At 41.3% G+C, this 26,743-nt stretch overlaps 1 protein-coding gene across 2 annotated transcripts; it reads left to right on the top strand.

The window, feature by feature from the left end:
• On the top strand, positions 1 to 26,743 carry LOC144007560 (ankyrin repeat and IBR domain-containing protein 1-like). Of its 2 annotated transcripts, XM_077507307.1 has the most exons (22): positions 1 to 284; positions 12,756 to 13,065; positions 14,536 to 14,707; positions 14,793 to 14,924; positions 15,004 to 15,216; positions 16,263 to 16,380; positions 16,451 to 16,671; positions 17,104 to 17,192; positions 17,269 to 17,413; positions 18,516 to 18,676; positions 18,762 to 18,850; positions 18,928 to 19,058; positions 19,146 to 19,280; positions 19,903 to 19,989; positions 20,149 to 20,215; positions 20,328 to 20,473; positions 20,719 to 20,897; positions 20,976 to 21,027; positions 21,239 to 21,295; positions 21,395 to 21,518; positions 22,656 to 23,699; positions 25,596 to 26,743. In XM_077507307.1, the coding sequence occupies exons 2-21, from the start codon at positions 12,878 to 12,880 to the stop codon at positions 23,696 to 23,698; spliced, it is 3,549 nt and encodes a 1,182-aa protein (XP_077363433.1). In that variant the 5' UTR covers positions 1 to 284; positions 12,756 to 12,877; the 3' UTR covers position 23,699; positions 25,596 to 26,743. The 2 variants fall into 2 exon arrangements, with proteins under 2 accessions (XP_077363433.1, XP_077363434.1); XM_077507308.1 differs by having other exon boundaries at positions 22,659 to 26,743.

The raw sequence follows: 26,743 nt of genomic DNA, 5'->3' as shown, positions 1-26,743 counted from the left end.
TCGCTCTCCTCCCTGTCAGTAACAACAACAACAGTGAAGCGGACCACCGCCAGCAAGCAACATCGAGACCGCCACCGTCAACTGCCAGTCTCGCCCCTCTGTCGGCAGACGCCTCACCATCGTCGCCCCGCCCGCCCTGCCTGCCTACCGGCTGGCTGGCTCCCAGTGGCTGTTCTCGAGAGGATGTTCGAGCGGAGGAGAATGTCCTCCGGCGCATGACGGCGAGTTATGGCCCAGCGAAAGCTTCCATTACCCCCGCGGAGAAAGTGAAAACGGCGGCAAGGGTGAGTTGAACGCGGCTGTGATTTCACGACGAGGGGCTAGCCTAGCACATCGCGTTAGCATCGGGAAGCTAACCAGCTGGTAGCGTACCGTCCCTTTTCCGGGTTACCTCGCAGGCTTGGGAGCTCACACGGCCGGCCGTCTTGTTGAACAAAGGCACGGGGCCGCGTGGAGGAGAACGCCTCGGCAGAGACGGTTCGTTGTCGGGCTTGTTTGCCCCACTTTAACACCGTCACCACGAGTAATCCCATTCTTAGCATATGTTGCTAACGCTTCTACTAAATGAACTTTTTGCCAACACATTATACAAACTTGTCGTTGGCCGTTTATGATGCATTAAAGTGTTAAGTGTGGTCGCTTTGCAAAACCCATCGTTTATTAACAGAAACAGAACACTTAACATGAGGCTGATTGACACCTTTAGGTGGGCGTAATTCAATTAATTGGGTGTTGTGGTTCGTTAGAGTGCACTGAATCAGAAGAAGTGTTTTAAAAAGGGCGCATTCGTTATTAGAACCAATAATTACAAATACAAATGTCAATCGAAACTGTATGTGACGTATTTATGACTTATTGACAATTCAGAACTTGCGTCACAAGTCAAGATGGCGGCCTTAGTCAAATGACCCTCTCCGATCATTGAAACGTATTGGACTTTGCATCGTTGCAATTTGATTTGTGAGGATTATTTTGATTTCAAAATGTGATGAAATGCCATTTACTACTATAACAGTATGCCTGGTTTGTATGCTAGTCGCAGGCAAAGGCAATACAATACAGTTTTTAACCACGGAAAGAAAGCATTTGCATTGGGGAAATATCTTGAAACGCCTGAATGTTTGGAACTGCCAATAAGAAAAGCTTAGATCAAGTGTTGCAGGAATGGCAACAGGTGGATACAGGTTTGTTGTATATTCCACCATTTAGTGGAAGTGCACTTACTGATTTATTTTTACCTGTCACTATAGATTATTGACGTAGATGAACAAAGTTACAATATGTAGTAAATAATTTCAGCATAGTGGTTGGGGAATCACTGCCTTGTTATTTCCATTGTTACTTTCAAAGGACACAAATATGCTTAACTAACACAAGTAATTCAAAAGTAGAATTTGTTGGGAGTAGCTATCAGCTGACCAGCTACTCCTAACAAGCTTGTTAAGATGATGCATAGAATGGTACACAGTTATGTTGAAATGGTGGAATTTAATGGCTGATGAACGTAGAAAACGAAGCGGTGACTTTTGTGACACCTCAAACTTTAAAACAACAAAAACAAGGCAAAATAATCATTTATTTACAGATATACAACTCAGAAACACATCGTGGGCGACACTGACTTGCCGCATGGCTTGAGCTGAATGTTTTTCAGCTTTATGTGCCATATTTCATTCACTCCATGAGCCGCATCATCTCTTCTCACCATCACAACACACTCTTTCTACGACCCACTGGAACATATATTTTACATACTCGGTTAAACATAGTGTCAGGTGCTACGTGTTGGCATTTCTCTCTCTCATAAAAATGAATACAAAGGTCCAAAGCAGCACATTTTTCAATGGGTGCAGTTGTTATTAAAAACATTAAGCAAATATTTGTTTGTCATTCAAAACGCAGCACCGTGACTCATTAAGTTTGGTTTATTAGACGACAACTCCCCCCACCTGTGGGAGTCTGGCGGCACCTAGCCAGATTAAGGTTAGCGGGTCAGGCTTTAACACTTCTTTGCCGGGTTAATAGCGTGCCCGGCTGCCTAAATAGCGCTGCATGGGAATTCCAACGCTGCTTCACACAGAAGAGTGAAGTGGACTGGAAGGAAAGCACACAGGCTGGCCTTTTGTACCCACACTTTATAAAAAAAAAAAAAAAAAAAAAGACAATTTCCAAGCATGTTGGGAAAGTTGCGCATGTGTCCCGTCTGGTGCGTCATGAAATTTAGAGGAAGGGGGAAGGTCTGAAGAAGAAAAGGAGGGTAGATGTAGGCTGCCGCTTTATTCAAGTTGGCTTAAAAAAAAAAAAGAGGCTCTTTGTGAGAGGCCAGACAGATGGCCCGAGACCGCACACTGTAATGATACTCTCCACCACACACACACACACACAGTGGAGGCGAGGTGGGCAGGCAGGCAGGAAATGAAGCGCAACGCAGTGTTTAAAGATGGTGATTATGCTCCATGCATGTGACAAGAAGCTAGGGTGTTGTTGTTGTTGTCGTTTTGTATCTCCTCGCTGAGCTCACATTAGCTTTGTAACCAAAGAAGCAACTGCTTCTCAAAAAAATTTGCATTGAAAAATGAAATTTACATTTATAAAATGAAATATTGTATAAATATTTTTTTTTAATACACAATAACTTATTGCAACATCACAGATAATGACAGTAAAAAAAAATTCATTTTTTTCTGATTTTTCTCTATTGTAAAAAAGAAAAAAGAAAAAAAAAGAGGAATGTCGTAAAACAGTCCAAATTTCTGCCTGTAATTTATTGTTAAGTGTTAAGACGAAAAAAAGTTTTTTTTTGCTTTGTTTTTTGTTTTAAATAAATTCGACATTCAGTCGTTTACCTGAATTTAATTCTGTCAAATATTGGAATTATCAGCTTAAAAAATACATATTGGTTGAGCCTTCATTTTAATTTTCCAAAACCAAATATTTGTGCAGTTTACATTCGCTTCATACTTTTTATATAAAGAATGTTAAAAATATATATTTTCAAATGTGAAAGTTTCATTTGTACTTATTTTAGATATGGTCAACATTTTTACAGTACAAATATTATTTTTAAAATGACGGTGGGCCGTCCTAAGTTAAAAACAATGTAAAATGTGTTAGACATTTAATGTAATGTAAAAATAGATTTGTCGTAGAAAAATATTTTAAATTCTTAATTAACTTGAGAAATCAACATTTTCGCAAAATCTTAAGAATTAGAGATAGACCGATATGTTTTTTTCCAGGGCCAATACCGACACCGATTATTATTCGTCAAGGACGCCGAGAACCGATATTTGGAGCTGATCATCATTTTAACTAAAAAGGGAAAATATACAAACTCCAGCTCTTAATTTTTTTTATTTTTTTTTTATTTTTTAGATTTTTAAAGTATATGTTTATTGAGCAACTTTTAGGGGTCGTAAAATATTGGATGTTTTTTTTGTTTTGTTTTTTGTTTGTTTTTTTTGTTTTTTTTGTTTTTTTTTTAAATCTTAGTCAATAGACATCCATCCATTTTCTTGACCGCTTATTCCCCACAAGGGTCGCGGGGGGTGCTGGAGCCTATCTCAGCTGGCTATAGGCAGTAGGCGGGGTACGTCAATAGACATCTTTGCTTTTAATTTCTAACAAGTTCCAGGATCTCCCAGGGCCAGTAGCATGTTTTCAAAAGTTAAGTAAAAACACAAATTTGTTTGCTACACTAAATAAAGTATTCTAAAATTTCAAAATATCTCAAATATTACATTTTTTCTTATCTTAATTTTAATTTAAAAAACAAAACAAAAAACAAAACAGAAGGTGCAGAGACCATCTTAGCTCCCTGAAGTTAACGCTTTTTTTTTTTTTTTTTTTTAAATCTGTTATCGGCCATATGATTCTTCAAAATGACCGATGCTGATATTGGTCAAAATGGTGAATATCGGCGCCGAAAATCGGCCCAGCCAATAGTTGGTCTATCCGTATTAAGAATTCTAAAAAAACAAAATTGTGTGTGTGTCAATTTAAGTATAATTTACTACAATTCCCATCGCGAGATGCTGTGACTATCGCGTGACCGGTAGCGAGACTGGGAAAATCTAACATGGCGGCGCTCTGTTGCTAAAATAGAATTAGCTTTATATTTCTAATTAAACCCGAATTTAATGATTAGATAAATTCGATTTTTTTCTTTTCTAAGAAAGATCGGAAATATTATCCAGTGTGGACGACCTCGAACGTTTTATTGACGATCATTTTTATAGCTGCGCGATGGATGAGCCGGCGGCTAGTCGGGATAATCCTTCGAAAAAAAAAAGGAAAAATGACTCGTCAACAGACACGGACGATTTAGCAACCGCCGACGTATCGGTGAGTATGCTGGATTCCATAAATAAAAAACTTGACGTCCTCTGTCTTATCCGCGAGGACGTCAAAGAATTAAAGGCAAGTTTGGAATTCGTTAGCCAACAGGTAAGCGATCTCCAATGCGATAACTCCGAGCTACGCTCCTCTCTCGTCGCTGTCACAGCCGAGTTGGAGACGATTAAAAAGGAAAATAAAATGCTAAAGGAAACGGTCTTAGATGTTCAATCCCGTAGTATGCGGGAAAATCTAATATTCTCAGGTATATCCGAAAATTCTCCAGATAATCCAGAGGGTGAGATAAAAAAATTCATGACATCATCGCTAAAGATCCCACAGGAGACGGTAAATAATATCTCTTTTCACCGTGTACACCGGCTCGGAGCTCGTAAGGGCAATAAGCCCCGTCCTATTATTGCTAAGTTCGAACATTTTAAACATAAAGAATTGGTAAAAAGTAAAGGACGGGAGCTCAAAGGGACATCTTTCGGGATGAATGATCAATTCCCAAGAGAGATAAACGAGCGGCGAAAAGTACTGTTTCCTATCATGAAACAAAATAGACAGGAGGGTAAACGGACTTCGATGGTCGTTGATAAATTATATATCGACGGCCAGCTATTCCGAAACCCAACCTCGACCCCTTGGCTGTTCTAACTGACAATTGGTAGAGCCGAGCATTGTGTGATTATTTGACGTAGGTATATGTATATGTATGTGTATGTATATGTGTATATATGTATATATATGTATATGTATATGTATGTATATGTATGGATAATGGGTTACGAAATAGAATATGAATTTATATTATGCATAGGCTATATAGTAATAATAATAATAATAATAATAATAATAATATAGAAATATATTCTTAAAAAAATAAATTAATAATAATAATAATAATCTCGCTTAGGTCACCATTTACTGGTGTATTGTTATGTTGAATCCCCCACAGATTTCCTTCACACTCACTTCCCCCCACGTTTCTTCACTATTATACTTATCTACTTGCTATCTCTCTCTTTATATAAATTATATAAATTGCCTAATTACTCTTTTGCTATCCTACAATATGTTAATATTAATAAGAAGCTTATATAGATGTATACATAAGACTGAGTCTATATTGCTTGTATGCAGAAATTAGTTCTGGTCTCCTGGAATGTGTGTGGCGCTCGCTCCCAGGCAAAAAGAATAAAAATTTTAGACCATCTCTCAAAATTTAAGGCAGATATTTGTCTCCTACAAGAAACCCACTTACAAAAATCAGAAGAAAAATTATTTATAGATAAAAATTTTAGTCAAGTTTACTCTGCCTCCTATAATAGTAGACAAAGAGGTGTCTCTATACTTATACATAAGAATTTATTCTTTACTCTAAATAATATAGTAACAGATTTAGAGGGCCGATATATTATTATCCAGGTAACTATATTTAATAAAGTATATACAATTGGTAATTTATATGCCCCAAATAATGATGACCCTGATTTTTTCCATGAATTTTTCTCTCGGTTACTCGATTTAGCAACAAATTCTACTATTATTATTGGAGGTGATTTTAACACGGTCTTGAACCCGTTAATAGATCGTTCTAATAATACGATATATACAAGGCGATTACGATCCGCTAAAGTAATAGATGAATATATGGAGGATTTTGGCCTCAGCGATGGCTGGAGACTTCAAAACCCAACTAAGAAGGAATTTACTTTCTTCTCTGCTGTGCACCGATCATTCTCAAGAATTGATTTTTTCCTTACAAATAATTCTATTGTTGATAAAACTGCTATAAAAATACATTCTATAATTATAAGTGATCATGCACCAGTCTCCCTCACTCTACAAATTGACTCTACCTTTAAACCTCCCCCGATATGGCGTTTTAACATCTCATTACTGAAAGACGTAGAGTTTGATAAAATTATTAGAAGGGAGTGGGCAGATTTTTTGGAAATAAATGACTCTCCAAATATATCTCCATCTCTTCTCTGGGAAGCAGGGAAAGCGGTAATTAGAGGGAAAATTATATCATATTCAACTTATAAAAAGAAACAGGATCAAAAATTAGAAAAATACCTGGAAGATAAAATTAAACAACTAACGGATGAATATGTATTAAACCCAAATAATCAAATATGGATAGAACTACAGAATATAAAAATACAGTTAGATAACATGTTATCTAAAAAGACAGAGTTTATAATACAACAGTTGAGATATAATAATTTTGAACATAATAATAAATCAGGTAAATTCCTGGCAAATCAACTTCAACGGAATCGGGAAAAATCTCTTATAACGGCTATTAAAGATATAAATGGTGAATGCACACAATCACCAGAAGAAATTAACCATATTTTTTATAACTATTATCGAAATCTATACACAGAAATTAATAGACCTAACCCTGAATATATTGAGGAATTCCTAAACAGCTTAAATATACCTCAGTTATCTATTGAACATAAAGATATTCTCGATACCCCGCTTACTATAGATGAGTTGTATCGTGCTTTAGACAGTATGCCTAATGGCAGAGCACCTGGTCCAGACGGCTTTCCGGCTATATTTTTTAAACATTTCTGGTTAATGTTTGCTCCATTATTTCTAAGAGTAGTAACTGAAATTAAAAGTAAAGGTGATATACGTCAAGATATGAATATAGCAGCAATTAAACTTTTATTAAAGCCAGAAAAAGACCCTACCCTCCCGTCAAGTTACCGACCGATATCACTAATTAATACCGATATTAAAATTATCGCTAAGGCCTTGGCATCTCGATTAGAGACGGTAATCTCGACAATTATTCATAGTGATCAAACAGGTTTTATTAAAGGTCGTCATTCTACTAATAATATTAGGAGACTCTTTAACTTGATTAGTATGTCACAGCGGTATGATAAAAAGGCAGTTGTTATTTCGCTGGATGCAGAAAAAGCATTCGATAAAGTTAACTGGTCCTTCCTCTTTGCTGTCTTAAATAAATTCGGCTTCGGGGAGTCATTCATTCAATGGGTCTCAATATTATATGATTCTCCTAAAGCTACAGTTACTACTAATGGGATTACATCACAGAGTTTTACTTTACAAAGGGGAACAAGACAAGGGTGCCCAATTTCTCCTTTATTATTTGCTATATTTATTGAGCCGCTTGCATTAGCTATACGTCAGGATAGACGGATCCAAGGAATCCACTCCGGGACAATAGAACATAAAATTAATCTATATGCCGATGATATATTACTCTATTTAGAAGAACCTGCTATCTCGCTAGGGGAAGCATTTAAATTAATAACTAAATTCTCTCACTTATCAGATTACTCTATTAACTGGACAAAATCAACATTATTACCTATTACAGAAAATTCATGGAATCCTACAAGTCAGGATCCACACTACTCCTTTCCTACAGGTAATTTAAAATACTTAGGTGTTAAAATTTCACCTAAGTTAACTGAATTAACTTCTTTAAATTTTTCACCATTATTGGATAGTATCCGTAGTGACCTGGAGCGCTGGAATAATCTTCCGATCTCTTTAATAGGACGGATAGCTACTATAAAAATGAAAGTTTTACCAAAGATTAATTATTTATTTTCAATGATTCCATTTAAACCTACGTCTAACTGGTTCCAATCGCTGGACTCTGCTATCATAAAATTCTATTGGAATAAAAAAAAAGCCAAAATTAGTCTATCTACTCTTCAGGAAAGTAAATCTAAAGGAGGTTTAGAGGCACCAAACTTTATGTACTATTATCTAGCTAATCAACTACAATATCTTGTGCTATGGACACAACCCAACAGAGATACTAACTGTTGGTTGGAATTGGAGCAGAAGGATTGTAATAATCTTAGACTGTCAGATTTACTCTTTATTACAAAATCAATAAGACGACATAATTGTTTTAAAAACCCAATGATAGCCGCCACCCTGACTGCCTGGTGGAAGGCATTAGAAATTACAAACTCCCAATTGGCGCCCTGTGGGCTCTCTCCCATTTGGCATAACCCCGACTTTCAACTTAATAATCAGTCGTTCCATTTAAGCCTATGGGAGCAGAAAGGAATTACACACCTTCATCATCTTTTCTCAGATAATAAGTTTATATCGTATACAAACTTGGTCCAGAAATATGAAATAAAAAAGGGAAATTTCTTACATTATCTGCAAGTTAAAAATATGGTTAAGAAACAAATCCCAACACTTCAGGATACGCTCCAACTGCCTGTCTTAGCTAAAGATATTATAAAGCTTTCTCCAACAACAATAAAGAAAATATCAAAAATATATAAGTTATTTTTATACACAAATAAAACGTATTTACCGACTTTAAAATGGGAAAAAGACTTGTCTATAGTTCCGGAACCAGACTTTTGGACCCAAATCTGTGAAAATGTATTTAAAATGACCAAACAGACAAATTTGCAACTTATCCAATATAAGATACTTCATAGAACATATATTACACAATATATGATGAAAAAAATGGGACTCTCTGACTCCGACATTTGTCTCCAGTGCTCACAAAACACTGCCGATACTTATCTTCATGCTTTATGGTCATGTACTCCAGTGCTGCATTTCTGGACTAAAATCTTGGAAAAGCTCGCTGATATATTAAACTGTAGGCTTCCTTTATCTCCAAGATTGTGTTTACTAGGTGACTTAACAATAATTGAGCTACCATGTAAACAATCCCAATCTATATTTATAGCCCTTACTATTGCTAAAAAAATAATCCTTGTCAATTGGAAAAATAAACAATCTCTAAATATCGACCACTGGTTAAACTTACTAATAAATTATATCTCAATGGAAAAAATCTCTGCCTTAAATAAAAATCAAGTATCAAGATTTAAACAAATATGGTCTATGTACATAGAATATTTTAATCTTAATTTGGCAACTTAATCCTGCCTAGATTCTGCCTGTTAACGAGAGCCACCACATCGTTACAACTTTTGTTTTCGCTGCTTCTGTATTTGGTATTTTGTATCTGATTTTTTTATTTTTATATAGTCAGGAACCTAGTTGCTGCTAGTGGGCTCGAGCACACCACACTATACGACACTATACTCACTAACTCCTTAAGATCTATTTCTAGTGGGCACTAAGCATCAACACTTGGTGTTACTGCATGCTAATTAGTCAATTTTCTTGACGCCGTCCCCTGTGGTCGGGCGGGGGTGGTTCTGACCCCCCCCCCCCCCCGTTGTCTGCTCGGTGGCGGTTGCGTCTTGGCCGCTCCCTGGGCCCCCTGTGGGGTGCGGTGTTGGGGTGCTTCCCCTGGTGCCCGGGGCGGTGCCGTCCCGGCGCGGTCCGCTGCTCCGTGCCCGGCGGCGCGGTTCGGGGTGGGTGGGCCTCCGGTGTGCCCCGTGGTTCCCTCTCCCCTCCCCCTTCCTCCCCCCCGTCGCCTCTCCCTCCTCGCCTCCTCCCGCCCATCCTCCTCTGCCTCCCGGTCCCTTTTCCCTTGTCGCCCTCCCTCCTCCTCTCCCCCCCCGCCTCCTGCCCTGCAGCCGCCCTTTCGCCTTCTTGTCGTCTTCTCCCCGCTTCCCCCGCCCCCCCCCCCCCCCTTCCCTGTCTGCCCTGCGGCCCCTCCCCCTCCCTCTCCCTGGGCCTGGGGCTCCCTCCCCGGCCCGGGCGTCGGGCTCCGGGGGCCGGGCGAGGGTTTGGGGCCTGCCCCACTCCGGTATAACTCCTGGCGCCCCGGGCGGGCTCCGGTGGCCGGTGGGCTGTCCGGTAGCCCTGCTGCGCTGGCTGTCCGCCCATTGTGGTGCCGGGTGGATGAGGTGGGGGGCGGCAGGGGGTGGGGGTGCTGGGGGGCGGGCGTGCCACCTACACCCGCCGGGTTGGGTGAGGCCCCGCTGGTCGCTCCTCTTACTCACTTCACTAGCTTGCACTATACACTTTGTAAATATACACATAGGGCACACAACACATTTCTTGGTGGGGTGGGGAAGGGTGGAAACACCGTCTTCACCCTTCAACTCCCCTCCAATTTTAATGCACCTCACGTCCAAGGGGAGGGGTGAGTTGGGGCGGGGAGCCATCAGAGGGGATGGACTGCAGTGCCTGGCAGCGCTGTGGTCCCCCCCATTTGTGTCCCTGCCCCACCACTTTGTCCCTCCATTCCCTTTTTTAATGCACCACACATATACATATTCATTTTTTGGGGGGGGATACGGGTGTGTCGGAATAGGGGAAATTTTTTCCCTCTGCTCCGACTCACCTGCTCCCAATTTTAATGCACCACACGCACACACTTGTATATACACTGGGTGGGGCCACATTCACGGTGTAGGGTAGAGCTCGCCAGTCGGCGAGCTGGCGGACTCAGTAACAGGGTTAGGTGTCACTTGTACTCTGGCGTGACGACCGGGGCCTCTCCCCACCGGGCTCGGTGTTCTGGTGTTCCGCCTTCTCCCCTGGTGCTTCCTCCTCTGCTTCCCCCCTCCCGCCGCTGTGCAAATCTCGCGCGGCTGGAGGTGGGGTGGGCACATCTTCCCTCTCTGCGCTGCTGCCCGGTGCCGGTTTCCGGGGGGGGGGGGGGGGGTGGGGGGTTCTCGCGGGGGGCCGGGTTCGCGGGGGGGGGGTGGCGGCCGTCGGGGGGGGGCGGCTTGTTTGGGGGGGGGGTGGAGGTATGGGTGGGTGGGGGGTTGGGTGCTGGGGGTCGGGGTGTGTTCGGGGGTTTGGGGGTCGGGGGTGGTGGGGCCTGGGTCGTGGTGGATGGCGGGTTTGGGTGGGGTGCGGGGGGGTCGTGGGGGGATGGGGGCTGGGGACCGGTGGGGCGCTGTGGGGGCCCGCTGGGCCTCGTTCTGCGGCCTTGGGCTCGGGGGTGTGGGCCGGGGCTGGGGCGGGGGTGTTCCGGGTGTCTGGGTCGGCTCGCCGACCGGTGTCCGCTCGGGTGGCTTGGGGGTGGCCTTGGTGCTGCCGCGGCCTGGGGATTCCGGGGGGGGGGGGGGGGTGCTCGCTTTGCTGGACCGCGGTTGACGGCTTCTTTCTTTGGTGGTGGTCCTTATGCATGCCAGATCCGTCGCACCAGCATCTACTGAAACTCAACAGAAGTACCCTCTCCCTCCCACAGCCCCTTGAATCAGTTGGTGCTGGTGTCTGTGGTTCTCACTTTGCTTTATCTATCCTTCCCTCCTTCCTCTCTTTAGTTTTTCCTCTGGTCACTTGAGATCTTAATTTATTAGAAGTATGAGGTTTCTGGGGTTGGCATAAGACTCCGGTTTTGTAACCACGCAGGAGGGGTCTTGTTGGTGCTGGACTTCACTTTGATGGATTGGATGTACTGGCTTCTATTGATCTCACTCTGCCTTATCGATCCTTCCCTCCTTCCTCTCTTTAGTTTTTCCTCTGGGCTCTTGAGATCTCGCTAAATTTGCTGGAATTTAGAGGCTTCCGGGGTTGGCGTAAGACTTTGATTTTGTAATCATGGGGAAGGCAGGAAGTGTTTGGTCGGTGCTGGATGTCACTTTGATTTACCTTTCTTTTCTCTTTATTTCTTTTTTTTTCTGACCTTTTCTCTGGTCTCCTGACCATTTAAATCTCACGACTCTGGCAAGATTCTGAAGTACCTGGTTAAGGCGAAGGGTAATGGGATATTTATAAGGTTTTAGGTGAATGAATGAGTATAAATTTATAAGTATTTGCACGCACGCACACGCACGCACGCAAACGCACACACGCAAACGCACGCACGCACGCAAACGCACGCACGCAAACGCACGCACGCAAACGCACGCACACATACACACACAAAAAAAAAAGAAAAAAAAAAAAAAAAAAAAAAAGAAAAGAGCAATGATGACAAGACGTTGAATCGGTAAGACTACCGAATGAACAATTCTGAGCTCTTCAAAAAAAAAAAAAAAAAAAAAAAAAAAAATTTAAGTATAATTTTATCCTAATTTGATTGCATTTTTCGATGAGAAAAATGTGTTGAGACACCTGTTGCAGGCAGTCAACTTGTGATCTGCTCCATTGCGTCTTGAACACAGCTGCCAACAGCACACGCACACGTAGACAGCCCACGAGATGCAAATCCAGCGGTGGTATCGAGCGTGCGGTGCTTTTCATCAGTGCCTGGAGGGGAATCGATGGCTTGTGTATGATTAACCTCCCCACTCTCTCGCCTGCCCCTCTTTATAATTATCTCCCTTGTCTTTTTTTTTTTTTTCTCCTGCCACTTACCCACCCCACCACACCCCACTCAGTCTTTCCGTTAAGATAACATGTATAGCTGATAGATTGATGTGTTTGTCTGTCGCCTCCATCTTTTTTCACCTCATTCCTTCTTTCGTCGGCTTCTCTCGCATCCGTCTTTCCATTTTCCTTATCGTCTAATCTCTGACTACGCCCCTTTTTCTCTCTCCCTCTTCTCTATCTCGCTTTCTCTTTCTCAGGGCAGGGCTGGACCGCCGAGCCATGTTGCTGTGAGTTGTGAGCTGTTCGTGAGCAGGGGAGGAGGAGGAGGAAGAAGGAGGAGGAAGGAGTTCGCCACACATCCCGTCGGGGCGCCGCCGCCATGGGCAACGCGGCCACCAAGTTCCGGAAGGCGCTGGTGGGCGGCGACGAGGCTCTGGCCTGGCAGCTGTACGAGGGCAACCCGCAGTTCAGGGATGGCCTGGACCCCAACGCCTCGTACGGCGAGCAATACCAGCACAACACGCCGCTGCACTACGCGTGCCGCCACGCCATGACGCGGCTGCTCAGGTGAAAGGCACTTTTGGCTTTGTTGCTTTTTGGGCCACGCTCGGCTGGTGGGTAATACCAGTTCTGCAGGACGCTCATATTTGACTGAATGACAATTAGCAGTTAATAAAGGGGCGTGTCTGTTTCATGCACTTTCACCGTTTGCTTCACCGGGCATTTGCACGTTCTCAAAGATTACTAGTTCACTGAATGAAATAGAATTTCCAGAAACTGACTTTTACTACATTTTCCTGTACAAGAGGATTTTTTATTTTTATTTTATTTTTTTAAATTTCAGCAGTTAAAATTGTACTATAATTGTAATGCAAAATAGCTTGTGAATTTTTTTTAAACATTTTAAACAAATTTTACCCAACAGAAAGTTTTATTTTGATTTCAGAAAGTTTTTTTTTTTTTTTTTTAAAAAGGACCACAAATTAAGCATCCGACTTTTTCTAGTACGTTTTTGTCAAAATTTGAAAATTTGCTTTAAAAATTCATTACAAAATACAGTACAAAACATTTTTGGATTTGAGTTACAAAAATAAATAAATAAATCAATTAGCCTTGCCCCACATTTACCAATTTTTTATTTTTAAAATGAAGAATATATTTTAAAATGACTTGTATCCCATTACTGGACATTTTGTTTTTGCAGTTTAAAAAAAAATAAAAATTAAAAAAAAAAACCTCACACACATTACACATTTTACAATACAATACAATTATAAAATGAATAATGTTAGCCGTTTCCCATTTTTTTCAATGAGACATGTTCCAAAGAGGGTTTTTTTTTTTTTTTTTTTTTTTTTTTTTTTTTTTTTTTTAAATAGGACATTTTTGAATACACAAATATTTTATATATATTAAAAACCGAATAGCAAAAAAAAAAAAACACACCAAAAAAGGTAAAATTTTCTGAACCTTTCTTTATTAATTCGTTAGGGTTCCAGGTAAGCTGGAATAAGAATTTTGTCCAAATATATGTATATTTTTAAATTTAACTAGAAAATAGGAAAATGTAGTTTGTGTTTAAAAAAATGTTTTGTTCCACATTTTTTCAAACGCAAAATACTTTTTAAATTTACTTGAAAAATGTGACTAAGTATGATTAGTTTTTCCTCAGCTATTTAATCAACTATAGAGGGTGCTTAGCATGGCACACATAGTAACAGCTATTTTTTTTTTTTTTTTTTTTGTTTTTTTTTTTTTTCCCTGGGTGATGAGAGAAAAGGGCACCGTCTATTCCAGGCGTGGCATTTCTTATATCTTGTAGATCTGTTTTCCACATGACAAGTAGAAAATATTGGACTGTAATTGTCAAATAGAAAATCATCTAATTTTGAGTGTGTCAGGCCACATGTCAATTATCCCGGAGATGCAAAGCAGAAACATCCCTGGTCGTCTTCTCCTCCCTCTGCAACCGCATCTCCTCCCTCTACATGCCATCAATCTCCATTCCGGTTGTTATTTCTTTTTTTCCATGCGCAGGTCCTTTTTGTTCAGCAAGGAGGGCAACCCCAACAAGCGCAACGTGCGCAACGAGACGTGCCTCCACGTGCTGTGCCAGGGCCCGCTCATCCTGCTGCTGCCCGAGGGGGCGCTGTCGCCGCGCCTCGCCCGGCCTCAGCGGGACGAGCAGCGGCGGGCCGACTGCCTGCAGGTACGGCCGACAAAAATAAAAATAAGCACGCACGGAAGGGGAATTTCAGTGTTTTTTTTGTTTGTTTTTTTTCTTTGTTGTTCAGATGATCCTTAGCTGGACAGGGGCTCGGCTGGAGGGAGGCCAGTACGAGAAGGCCAACGTCAACGCGACAGACAACCACCGTAGCACCTGTCTGCACTACGCCGCCGCGTCGGGCATGAAGAGCTGCGTGGAGGTGATTTCCTTCGCCAAGTTGCCTGGCGATTAACATAGCGCAAAGCGGCTTCATGTTAACTATGGTTGCGTCCGTCCAGCTTCTCATCCGGAGCGAGGCGGACCTGTTCATCGAGGACGATGATAAGCTGACGCCTTGCGACCACGCCGAGCGCCACCACCACACCGAGCTGGCCCTCAGCCTCGAGTCACAGATGGTTTTCTCCTCCTCCCCGGGGTCTGGAGCGCGGCCGCCGGCGCCGCACTCCGACGCGGATGCGCGAGGCGAAGTCAAACTGCTGCAGTACAAAGAGGTGAGCAATCGAAGACGTCACAGGCGCTGCATTTGACTGGCTAGTTTGTGGTTAAATGACAAGAGGGGAAGAAAAGTATAACACATTTCCCTTCATTTCTGGTGTCTTTGATGTTTTGACATTTGTTGTTTTGATAACTTAATACCAGTTTTTGAATGCTCTGATGTCGACAGCTTTTTAGTATGCACACACCGACCGACTCTGTCCAATTTAAAAAATAAATAAATGAAGAATAATAAATAATAATCACTAGAATATATAGCAAGGACTAAGACTAAAAACAAATTAGTAACATTTTTTTAAAGTGTCCTATTTTAAATTTCTATAGTTTTATTTAATTGTATTCTTATTTTAATTTTATGTTTTGGCTTTTTAATTATTTATCTATTCAATTTTTAGAGCAATTTAGTTGTTCTAAATTTTGTTTATTTTTAGATACCTTGTTGCTTTAATCATTTTTAATCAATTTTTTAATGAACCGATTGTGTATTTTAATTTTGTGTATTATATTTTTCCATTTCAATCTAGATGTAAAGCATTTTGTTTTTATGAAGTTTGGAATGTATTTTTGTTTCTTTTCAGATTTTTAAAAGTAATAAAATACATAAAATATTACAAAAAGGTATTTGTGGTATTTTGTATTCAAATTTTTTGTATTTTAGTTGTATTTCTTTAAAAAATATTCTTCTTGTACTGTGTTTTGATTCAGTGTTTTTATTTTATTTTTTAGATGTATTTATTTTTAGGTTATTTCTGTGTAAGTTTATATATTTCTGGAATTTTATAATAATACAGTTTGTCTATTAGTTCTGACTTTCGGAGAGCGAGGAGTTAGGAACACTCTGCTAATTTAGCAGCATCCATCCATCCATTTTCTTAATCGCTTGCCCCTCACAAGGGTCGTGGGGGATGCTGGAGCCGATCCCAGCTGGCTTCGGGCTGTAGGCAGGGTACACCCTGAACTGGTTGCCAGCCAATCGCAGGGAATTTAGCAATGCGCTTTATAGTTTTTCAACATGTGTTAATTTTATTAATTGATCTTGCAGCCTTACGAGGGCCTGAAGCTGCAAGACCTTCGCCGGCTGAAAGACATGCTGATCGTGGAGACGGCCGACATGTTACAAGCGCCCCTCTTCACTGCCGAGGCCTTGCTGAGAGCCCATGGTACACTCCACAATCCGCACCTCCTCTCTAGTAAATCTTTGACTCCACTAAAACGGTCTCCCGTCTTCAGACTGGGACAGGGAGAAACTGCTGGAGGCGTGGATGTCGGATGCCGAGGGCTGCTGCCAGCGCTCGGGCGTCACCATGCCCACGCCGCCGCCCAGCGGGTACAACGCATGGGACACGCTGCCCTCGCCGCGCACCCCCCGGACGCCCCGCTCACCGGTCACGCTCACCTTCACCTCCCCCACAGACAGCTGCCTCACGCCGGCTGACGAAGGCCTGGCCACAGTGAGAGCTTATGCTTTTATCAATAACGAAAATGAACTAAAACTAGTTATTTTATTTCCTTTATTTTCTAAGTCACTTTTGTGCATCAGTTTTCAGGGTTTATTTGATGTTTTAATTGTATTTATTTTGTATTATATTTTTGCTGTACAGAAGAGGATCATACAGTTGTTTGGGAATTGTAGTTTACTTCACTTTTATTTATTTTTTTGCTCTCCCAAAAAGCACCATTATTTAAAAAAAATAAATAAATAAAATAAACCAAATCCTTTTTTGGAAAAAAATAAAAACTATGAAACAATTTATTAAAAACAAAACAAAAGACTTAACTAAATCCCTTTTTAAAAAAAATAAACTTACAAACCTGTTTTAAAAAAAATAAAACTAACAGAATTTAAACTATTCAAAGGTTAAAACTGTTGCATGTGTGCGCAGTGTGGCATCTGCCTGTGCTCCATCTCCATCTTCGAGGACCCCGTGGACATGTCCTGTGGCCACGAGTTCTGCCGGGCCTGCTGGGAGGGGTACGTTTCAACTCGACCGTGGCATCTGGAAAAGCAAATGTTGACGCTTTGAACGTCACCGGCAATTTTGCTTCAGGTTCCTGAACGTGAAGATCCAGGAGGGCGAGGCTCACAACATCTTCTGCCCCGCCTACGAGTGCTACCAGCTGGTGCCCGTGCATGTCATCGAGAGTGTGGTCTCCCGCGAGATGGACCAGCGCTACCTGCAGTTTGACATCAAGGTGCTACTGCTAACGGCTAACATGCTAATTCCAAGACGTTATTTGCAGTGGTTAACACATTTCATGTTCAGAGTCCAGACACGCCCAGTGAAAATCTGCGAAAACAGCAACATTTTTTACAATGTACTTTCAGCCTGTTAAACATTCCATGAATGGTTATAAACTTGACACACATTTTAACAAACATTTTTTAAGCATAAAATCTTTAGAAAATGCTGTACAGCAAAAGTTTTTTTTTTTTTTTTTTTACACCAACTACCACCTCAAAAAAAAAAAATCTTGGCTTACTAAGTTTTTATTGTTAAAACTATATGTAATATTATTGTCAGCCACTGCAATGTTATGCATAATTTAAATAGGAACATTGTACTGAACTCATTCACGCCCAGCCATTTTCACAGAAGCAATCCCTTTCGCTCCCGGCTGTTTTACTGGATTATGACAGATTTTCAAGGCCCACAGAATATTGTGTTATATTGCTATAAGACATGGAACCTATCAAAAGGAAAAATTAAAGTCTGTTCTTTCATCAGTAAAAAAAAAATATTTCTATTTGTTTCCGTTTTGCAGCAATTAGCATTTGAATATAGCTAAGTTTAATCAAGTTTTACAAATCAATTTAAAATTGTGAGTAATTGAGCTTTTTTTCAGCATGGCCCTGGTTGATCTCCTTTACTCTGCTGCCACCTGCTGGCCGTTTGTGTAATAACTACCATTTCTGCAACCGTTCTTTGCAGTTGAGAGGCTGCGTCAAATCCTTCTGTATGCTCTAGCATAAAAAAAAAAAAAAAAAAAAAAGTATAAATACGTCTTTGGGACACTTAAAAAAAACGGTTTTGGGGGAGTTATTGGGAGAGAATGAGTGAAGGTATATGTAGGAAAAAAAAAAAAAAGTTTTACATAAAACCTGTAAAAATCATTAAACAATGATTGGAGCAGATTTCTGTGACATAGCAAAGATTTCCCCAACATATTTTTATGAATTCCACAAAAAAAAAAGAGCTGTTATAGTGAGGAAAAGAGAAAAGGTTGTCGTAAGAATTCTCTATTTCCTTTCCGACATATTTTTTTGATTGTTTTGTATTATTTTCCTGGACTGCAGGCCTTTGTGGAGAACAATCCGGCCATCCGCTGGTGTCCGGCGGCACGCTGTGAGCGGGCAGTGCGTCTCACCCGGCCCGGCCCGGGCGAGAGCGACCCTCACAGCTTCCCGCTGCTGCCCTCGCCGGCCGTCGACTGCGGCAAGGGCCACCTCTTCTGCTGGTAAACTCACATTTCAACCACGAGACAAGCCAGTTGCCTTCACACTTGTCTGTTTGCATTTGTGGTTGCTGCTCGTGTTCCCCAGGGAGTGCCTCGGCGAGGCCCACGAGCCGTGCGACTGCCACATGTGGAGGAATTGGCTTCAAAAAGTCACCGAGATGAAACCTGAGGAGCGTAAGTCTCGCCGGAGATCAGTGGCATGTAGTGTGCAGATTTGAGAAGGTTCAAATGCGTGCATGTTTGTTTCGCAGTGGCAGGTGTGAGCGAGGCTTACGAGGACGCCGCAAACTGCCTCTGGCTGCTGACCAACTCCAAGCCATGTGCCAACTGCAAATCCCCCATTCAGAAGAATGAAGGTTGCAACCACATGCAGTGTGCCAAGGTGGGATTGTGTGAAGAAATGCAGCCTGCTTGGTGCGCACACTTTTTTTTTTTTTTATATTATTATTCTGTGATGACGCTTTTCCAGTGCAAGTACGACTTCTGCTGGATCTGCCTTGAGGAGTGGAAGAAGCACAGCTCATCAACGGGAGGATACTACCGCTGCACGCGCTACGAAGTCATCCAGCAGCTGGAGGAGCAATCCAAGGAGATGACTGTTGAGGTGCAAATACTCACTGACTCAAAAAAATAATATTTTAGTTATTAATTACTGTTGTTATCCCCGGAAACTCACTTTTTTTTTTATTGTCTTGACAAAAATGCTCCTTTTAATCATGTAAGGTTGCAACTGTTTTTCCTTGGTGCATCTTCAGTCTCGTAGTTTTCTTTTTGTTTAAAAAAAAAAAAAAAAGAAAAAAAAAATGACATATCTAAATAGTACAACTTTTTTTATAAAAATATAAATTACCCTACATCTTTTGTAATATTACAACTTTGCTCTCTGAAAATATGGCTTATTGTAAATAAAATAATAATAATAAATATTGTAAATAAAAACAACTTTAATCTAGTACATTGCTGACTTTTTACTAAAAAAACAAAACAAAAAAACATCCAATTTCTATAACTCATTGAAACTTTTTTTTTTTTCTCTCAAAAATATTACGTAGGTACTTTTTTCTTGTTAAAAAAAAATATATTAACCTAATAAATTTCCTTGCTAAAAAAAAAAAAATTCTCAATGTTTTTTTTAATTATCAAGTATGACATGCAGTAAGGCTTGAGTAGTAATATAAAAACTTAATTCTATCATATTATGACATTGTCAAAAATGTTGTTCATAGGCAGAGAAGAAGCACAAAAGCTTCCAGGAGCTGGACCGCTTCATGCACTACTACACCCGATTCAAGAACCATGAGCACAGTTACAAGGTGTGACCAACACACACAGCATTTTGTTCACTATGGGGGGGAAAAAAAACAGCGGCCTACCTGCTATATCTTACATTTTACCACAAAATGTCTTGCAATGTCGCATCCTGTCAATGTTGTTGTCCACTTTTGAATGATTGTTGTTGTTGTCTTTGTTAGCTGGAGCAGAAACTGCTGAAGACGGCTAAGGAGAAGATGGAGCAGCTGAGCAAAGCCTTCATTAGCCGTGAGTTAACAAATGTGTCCAAAAAGTTGATTTCCGTTATTTCGGGGCTGTTTTTCAAACATCCGGCACAAATGCAAATATGAAGGCCCTCTGTTTTGCGTGTCCGCGCCAGGTGAGGGCGCACCGCCCGACACCCGCTTCATTGAGGACGGCGTGAGCGAGCTGCTGAAGACGCGGCGCGTGCTCAAGTGCTCGTACCCCTACGGCTTCTTCCTGCAGCAGGGCAGCACGCAGAAGGAGATCTTTGAACTCATGCAGGTGCTCCACACCTGACACAGCCCACATGAAGAGCAAAATTATGGACACCTCAAAATGTTGTATTTGTCTTCGTTCATAGTTAACTGTAAATATAAACCAACTATGATCACTAAACACTTGCAAGATACTTTTCTGTTTATACTCTGACTAATTTAGGCTTTACTGGCATCTTGTCGCATCTTCGGCGTTTTTGTGATGTTCACAAGTGTTTAAGTTTGCCCACGTCGTGCGTCTCTCCCGGTCAGACGGACCTGGAGATGGTGGTGGAGGACCTGGCGCAGAAGGTGAACCGCTCCTACCTGAGGACGCCGTGCCACAAGATCGTCAGCGCCGCCCGCCTGGTCCAGCAGAAGCGGCAGGAGTTCTTAGCGTCGGTGGCCCGCGGCGTGGCGCCCAACGACTCGCCCGAGCTCCCGCGCAGAAGGTAAGGAATGTTTGGGGGAAGAAAAAAAACAAAACAGAACAGATCAATAACAGCCACTATCGCTTTTGTTGGCGTCAGCTACCCTGGAGGATCGTGGGATTGGGAGTACTTGGGCTTCGCCTCTCCTGAGGTAAATCGAAAGTTTTACTCGATTTGTAACAAGCTTGGTTTGTGGTTGACCCTGATGACTTGCAGCTACCAGCTCAGGTTTTTGTCCAGTTACCTTGGCTCCCTGCTACAATGCAAAGACATGCGTGTCGTGTTTGTTGAACACATGAAATTTTCCATGAGCATGAATATGAGGGTTGTTTGTAATCATGCTCTCACAATGTGTGTCTTAGATGGGGAGTCGGCACTCTGTGCTGGTATCAGGAGACCAAAGAGACCGAGCATCACAGGTTGACTTTTTTTGTTTGTTTTTTTCCATTATTTGGTCATTTTTTCGTTGGTTTTCGTTGTGTATAAAATGGACTTAAGACTGGTTTGGTGCTTGTCAGGAATTTGCTGACATTCAGTATCGCCGGCGGCACCGGCCGCGGCGCAGGGGAGACATGCTGAATCTGCACAATCTCCGAAGCAGCAGCAACACGCCAGAGAGCAGCAGGAGGAACGACAGCACAGGTCCAACATTTGCTGCATATATGCACACACGCAAAATCTGAGGATTGTATGCCTGAGTGGTTAGAGGATGATCCTGTTCCACTCCAGGCCTGTAGGTGGTAGTAGTGCGAGTTATAAAATGGCATTCGCAGAAATTGACTCCGATCTTGTAAAATGTTGTTTTTCTCTGTACAACTTTAAATCTATGGAGGGCCAAAACTGCCAAAATTCAAAATAAATAAATGACTGATCAAATAAATAAATGATAAAAGTGAAAATAAAAATGAATATAAAATATATTTTGAAAATTATATAAAAATATATATATATAAATGGAAATAAATCCGTTTTTATTTTCACTTTTAGTAATTTATTTATTTATTTAGTCATTTATTTATTTATTTATTTAGTCATTTATTTTGAATTTTGGCAGTTTTGTGCCGTACTGCCAGGTCGAAATGTTATTCAACTGAGGGGGCGGTCTTGGGTTAGACTCCACCATTACAAACCACATTGCTGGAGCTCTCCATTGCAAGCCGGCGAGACTTCCTTGTTCGCCGAGCTGCTCACTCGACCAATGACAGGCAGTTTTCAACGGCGGAGTCCAACCCAACACACGCATAGGACCACCCCCTCATTTGAATAACATTTCGACTTGGCAGTAGGACCCAAAACTGCCAAAATTCAAAATAAATAAATGACTCAATAAATAATCAAATTACTAGAAGTGAAAATAAAAACTGATTTATTTCCATTTATATTTTTTTTTAATGTAATTTTCGAATTATATTTTTTTTATATTCATTTTTATTTTCACTTTTAGTCATTTATTTATTGATTTTGAATTTTGGCAGTTTTGGTCCTCCATATAAATCTATTAAAATTTTTACCGCAAAATGATAAAATCTTGTAAATTTGGCTTTTTTTCCCCTCCCTATGACACCTAATAAAAAATAAATAAATTAAATTAAATCTCATATTATGCCTTTTTTCCCCTCAAAAAAATACATTCACGTTTTCCTCTGAAAATTCTACATTATTCCCGCAATTACTAAGACTGTAGCTGAGGGCACGAGACATCTCCACCACCTTAAAACTGACTCGCTTGTGTACTGTATTTTCCATTAACTTTAGGGTGCCAATTTTGTTTCCTTCCAGAAGGCCCTGAGAGGAACGAGGGCCGGCGTAGAGCGCTGGGCTCCCTGGACGAGGACGACCCCAACATCCTGCTGGCCATCCAGCTGTCCCTTCAGGAGTCTCGGCGAGAGCGAGACCCTGAGGGAGGCCCCGACCTGGAGCGCAGGTTACAGGGCCCACCGGAGTGCCCGTCCGGGGACCCCGGCGACGTCCCCGATGTGCCCCTGGGAGCGACGCGAGGCTCATTGTCGCTTCCCGACCCGCCGCGCCCTCCCCACAGGACAGACTCGTCGTGTTGTTCTTCTGCGCCACCCGCGCCGCCATCCACCACCTTGCCCCTTCCTCCTCCGCCTCCCCCGCTCAGCGCCGAGCTGCTGAAGCTGGGGGACAGCCTTATGAAACTCGGGGACCCGGCTCCGCCCGACTCGGACCCTCAGAGCCACTGCCGCGCCAGCACACGTCTGGCCGAGGCCGAACACACTGCCCGCGAGAGTCCGTCCGACCGCGCTCTCCAACGCCCCCCCGCCCAGTTGTGCCTCCCGTCTCCGGAGCTTGAACCCGAGCTGCTGCTGCTGTCCCCCATCATCCCGCCGGGGGGGCCTTTCACCCCCAGCGACCCACAGAGCCTGGAGGCCTTGGACCCCGCCGCCAGCGCCCTGCTGCTGGACAACATCATGGCCTGGTTCAACCACAACATCACCCCGCAGAATAACCCACAGAGCCTGGCCCTCATCCCCTCGCCGCCCACCACCGAAAGCGACTCGTCCCCGGACGCGCTCACGGATGCGGCCGCAGAGACCTTCGCCTCCCCACCTACCGCCGCCGCCGTCGTCGCCTGGCAGCCCCCGGAGGGCCAGCCGGCCCCACCCGACTCCTGCCCCAGCAGGCCCAGCACGCTGGAGCTGGACAGTAGAGTTACCGAGGAGGAGGAAGTGGCAGAAGGTGGCGGAGGGTCGGCGGATGCGTCTCCTCACGGAGACACCCCCGCAGACTTGGACCTGGTCCTCCAGCTGGAGGAGGACCAGTCCCCAGTGGAATGGGAGGAGAAAGTCCACTTGGTGTGAGGTAATAGAAGAGAGCTGCTGTTTGCTATGTGTAGTATGATGAAGATTCTTCTTATTATCCAATCCAACCTTGGTTCACAAACAAGATTTTCAAGTTTTGCTTTGTTTCACAAACAGAAACATTTATACGGTCCATGTGTCACCTGTCTCACATCAGGATATTTTTCATCTTTTTCTGTTGGTCATCGTTCACGCTCCCAAAAAAAGTGACAAGAGCAAGTGATTGGTGATTAAAAGGCCAAATCATATTAGTGTTGGGGAAATAATAGCTAAAGATGACAGTGTTGTTTCGTGTTCTCATCTTGCTATGCAGTTTGATTTGGCACAATCTTCATATTATAGTGTTTTCATTTCTTTTATATATATATATAAAAAAAAAATTAAAAACAAGTTCAACATAATGTTTTAGTGCTGAACCAGATCATTTGTATTCAGAGTTCGTGAACCGAGGTTTGACTAATTATAATGCTGATGATGTTTCTGGAGAGGATGTGAAGACGGATGTCACGTCATGGGCAGGCTTCTTTTTTTTTTTTTTTTTTAAACTTGTTTTTAATGTTTGTTTTAAATCAAAGCAAATCACAGCAAAACTGCTGATGGTCACAAATATGTAAAATGCTGCACATTTTGCTTTAATTTATTCCCATTAATCACTTGTCCACATATAATCAGGTATTTATTTTGTGTATTTTTAATCTAAAAGTATTTTATGTGATCATATTTAATTTTGCTTCATTTTTTTTTTTTTTAACTTTAACAAATTATTTTCACCCTAATTAATGTAATGGTTTCTTATGGTGATACATGGCGGCAGCCATTTTGGTTTTTGTTTGACCAAATACGGTTCCTTGACTTGCAGAGGCCCACATTATACATCCAAGAAATCTCCAAAAGCAGATAGGTGGTGTTGTAAGCCATTTTAAGGAAAAGACACAATTAAAATATATATGGTAAATGTGTGCATCAAATAATTGCAATTTCCATCAAACAAAAACTTATGAAATATTTGATAAAATAACCGAAATTCACTTTTTTTTTTTATTTGAAAAAGCAATTTCAGGAAAAGATAAAAATAGCCAATTCAAAATTAAACTGAGCTTGTGGTAGCCACGAAAAAGTAGCCAATTTTCCAGTGTATATATATATATATAAAAAAAATATATATATATATTTTTGACCATTTCCGTGCATTTTTATTCACATTACCAAGTACGGTTTTATTTGCCTTACAAAGGTGTACAAAATATTATACAGTACCGTACAGTAATAATCTTCATCTACACCATACAGTGCATGCCAAAGCAATTGGTGGCGCTGTAAATTCTATAATCTGATTATTCAAAAAGAAATCTGAAGAAAGACATAAATGGGAAAAAAAAAAACCCTGAGACATGGAAACCAACAATTTTCTCATCTACATCCGATTAAACTTTTTAAAATGGAAAACATTTCTAAAACCACTTTGGGTCATCTCCCCACCCCCAATTTATTATTATTATTTTTTTACAAACCGTGCTTTTTACATGTCTGTTTTTGAAGTTCCTCACCTTGTAAACTTGTACACAATTATCATTTCTAATCTCCATCAATGTAACACTAAACAGTGTATGCCAAAGTAACAGGTGGCGCTGTAACTCCTGTAATCGGAGGTTTCATTTTTTTTTTTTTTTTTTATTTATTTCCATTTTAAAAAAAAAGGCACAAAAACTGAACACGTATGTCAAACTTCTTTGAAATGTGAAAAATTTCCAAAACCTTTTTTTTTGGTAAAGTTTTTGCTTTGATTTTTTGATTTTCTTGAATACGTGTTTGTGTGGACATGGCCTCAAAAGTGTTTGTTCAGTGGCATTTTGGTGCTTCAATCCAAACAAACAGCCAATGCTTTTTTTTCCCCCAGGCCAAACAATGGAGGAGAAGAAAAAACAAAACAAAAAAACAACAATCCTTCGGAGTTAGCGTTCGTTAGCGTACTGTACAATCAAGAGGGCCTCATTTTGATACTGGACCTTCGAGCACACTGTGCCTGCAGGAGACAAACCACGCACTCTGGTTTTTATTGTAGTTTTTTGTTTGCCAACAGATACGCTAATTAAGTAATACAGTACCACAGTTTACAAGGTCAGCCATTTCCTCTTCTTTTTTCTTTTCTTTTTTTTGTCCATTTCTGAAGTGCCATTTATCTTCATCTACACTATTGCCATCAGTGGAGTATCTTGATTGTAGCAAATGTTTTTAACGCAAATGTCAGTGTTGCCATCCAGTACATGATTCTGGAAAAATGTCATTGATTTTAGGGTTGTACCAATTTAAAAAAAAAAAAAAAAAAAAAAAAAATAGCCCCTGTACTGAAATAATGTGCAGTGTATTGTTGATTGACATGCTTCTGTCTGTGTGCCTTTTTTTTTTGTTTTTTTTGTTAGTTAGTTAGCTTCAATCATGTTTTTATTTGAATATATTTATTTCATTGTTTTTGTTTTCCTTCCAATCAGAATTTGACTTTATAGACTGCAATGTGCCGCTTAAAATTCCTCCACGGGCCCACGTTAGACACCAGGGACCAACCATGTAGCCTCAAAATGTGTTTTGACATCAAAATACGATTTGGTGCTTTAATTTCCTTTTTAATCAAGTTGGGAAATTTTGGGATTAGTAGGTGAGAATCAAGCAATTGTTGCATTAATTCCTGTCAAGTCAACATATTGTACAGTGGCGGCAATGCCCTCTTGTGACATTTATTGTATTTTTTTTAAACAAAAACAAAAGACAGTTTAACATTTCATGCCCTTTTTTTATTTTTAGTAAGTGTGACACTCACTTGGTAATTTCTGATGATTCATTTTCTTTGGCATGTGGTGACGGTTATGTTGTGAAACCTCCCAAGATTAACAGGAAAGGGCATTTCATGCTCGTCTTTGATACTTGATACATTCCCACTTACATCCATAAGAATAGTTCTTCAATGTGTGGCTAAAAAAAAAAAAGTGTAAAATGGAAGTGTGTCAGTGCAAAGTTTACGCTCAATTAAAAAGAAAAAAAATGTTTGGA

This window comes from Festucalex cinctus, chromosome 19, assembly GCF_051991245.1.
Source record: "Festucalex cinctus isolate MCC-2025b chromosome 19, RoL_Fcin_1.0, whole genome shotgun sequence".
NCBI classification, from domain to species: Eukaryota; Metazoa; Chordata; class Actinopteri; order Syngnathiformes; family Syngnathidae; genus Festucalex; species Festucalex cinctus.
The sequence above is the reverse complement of the archived record's forward strand: the minus strand, read 5'-3'. Positions and strand labels throughout refer to the sequence as shown.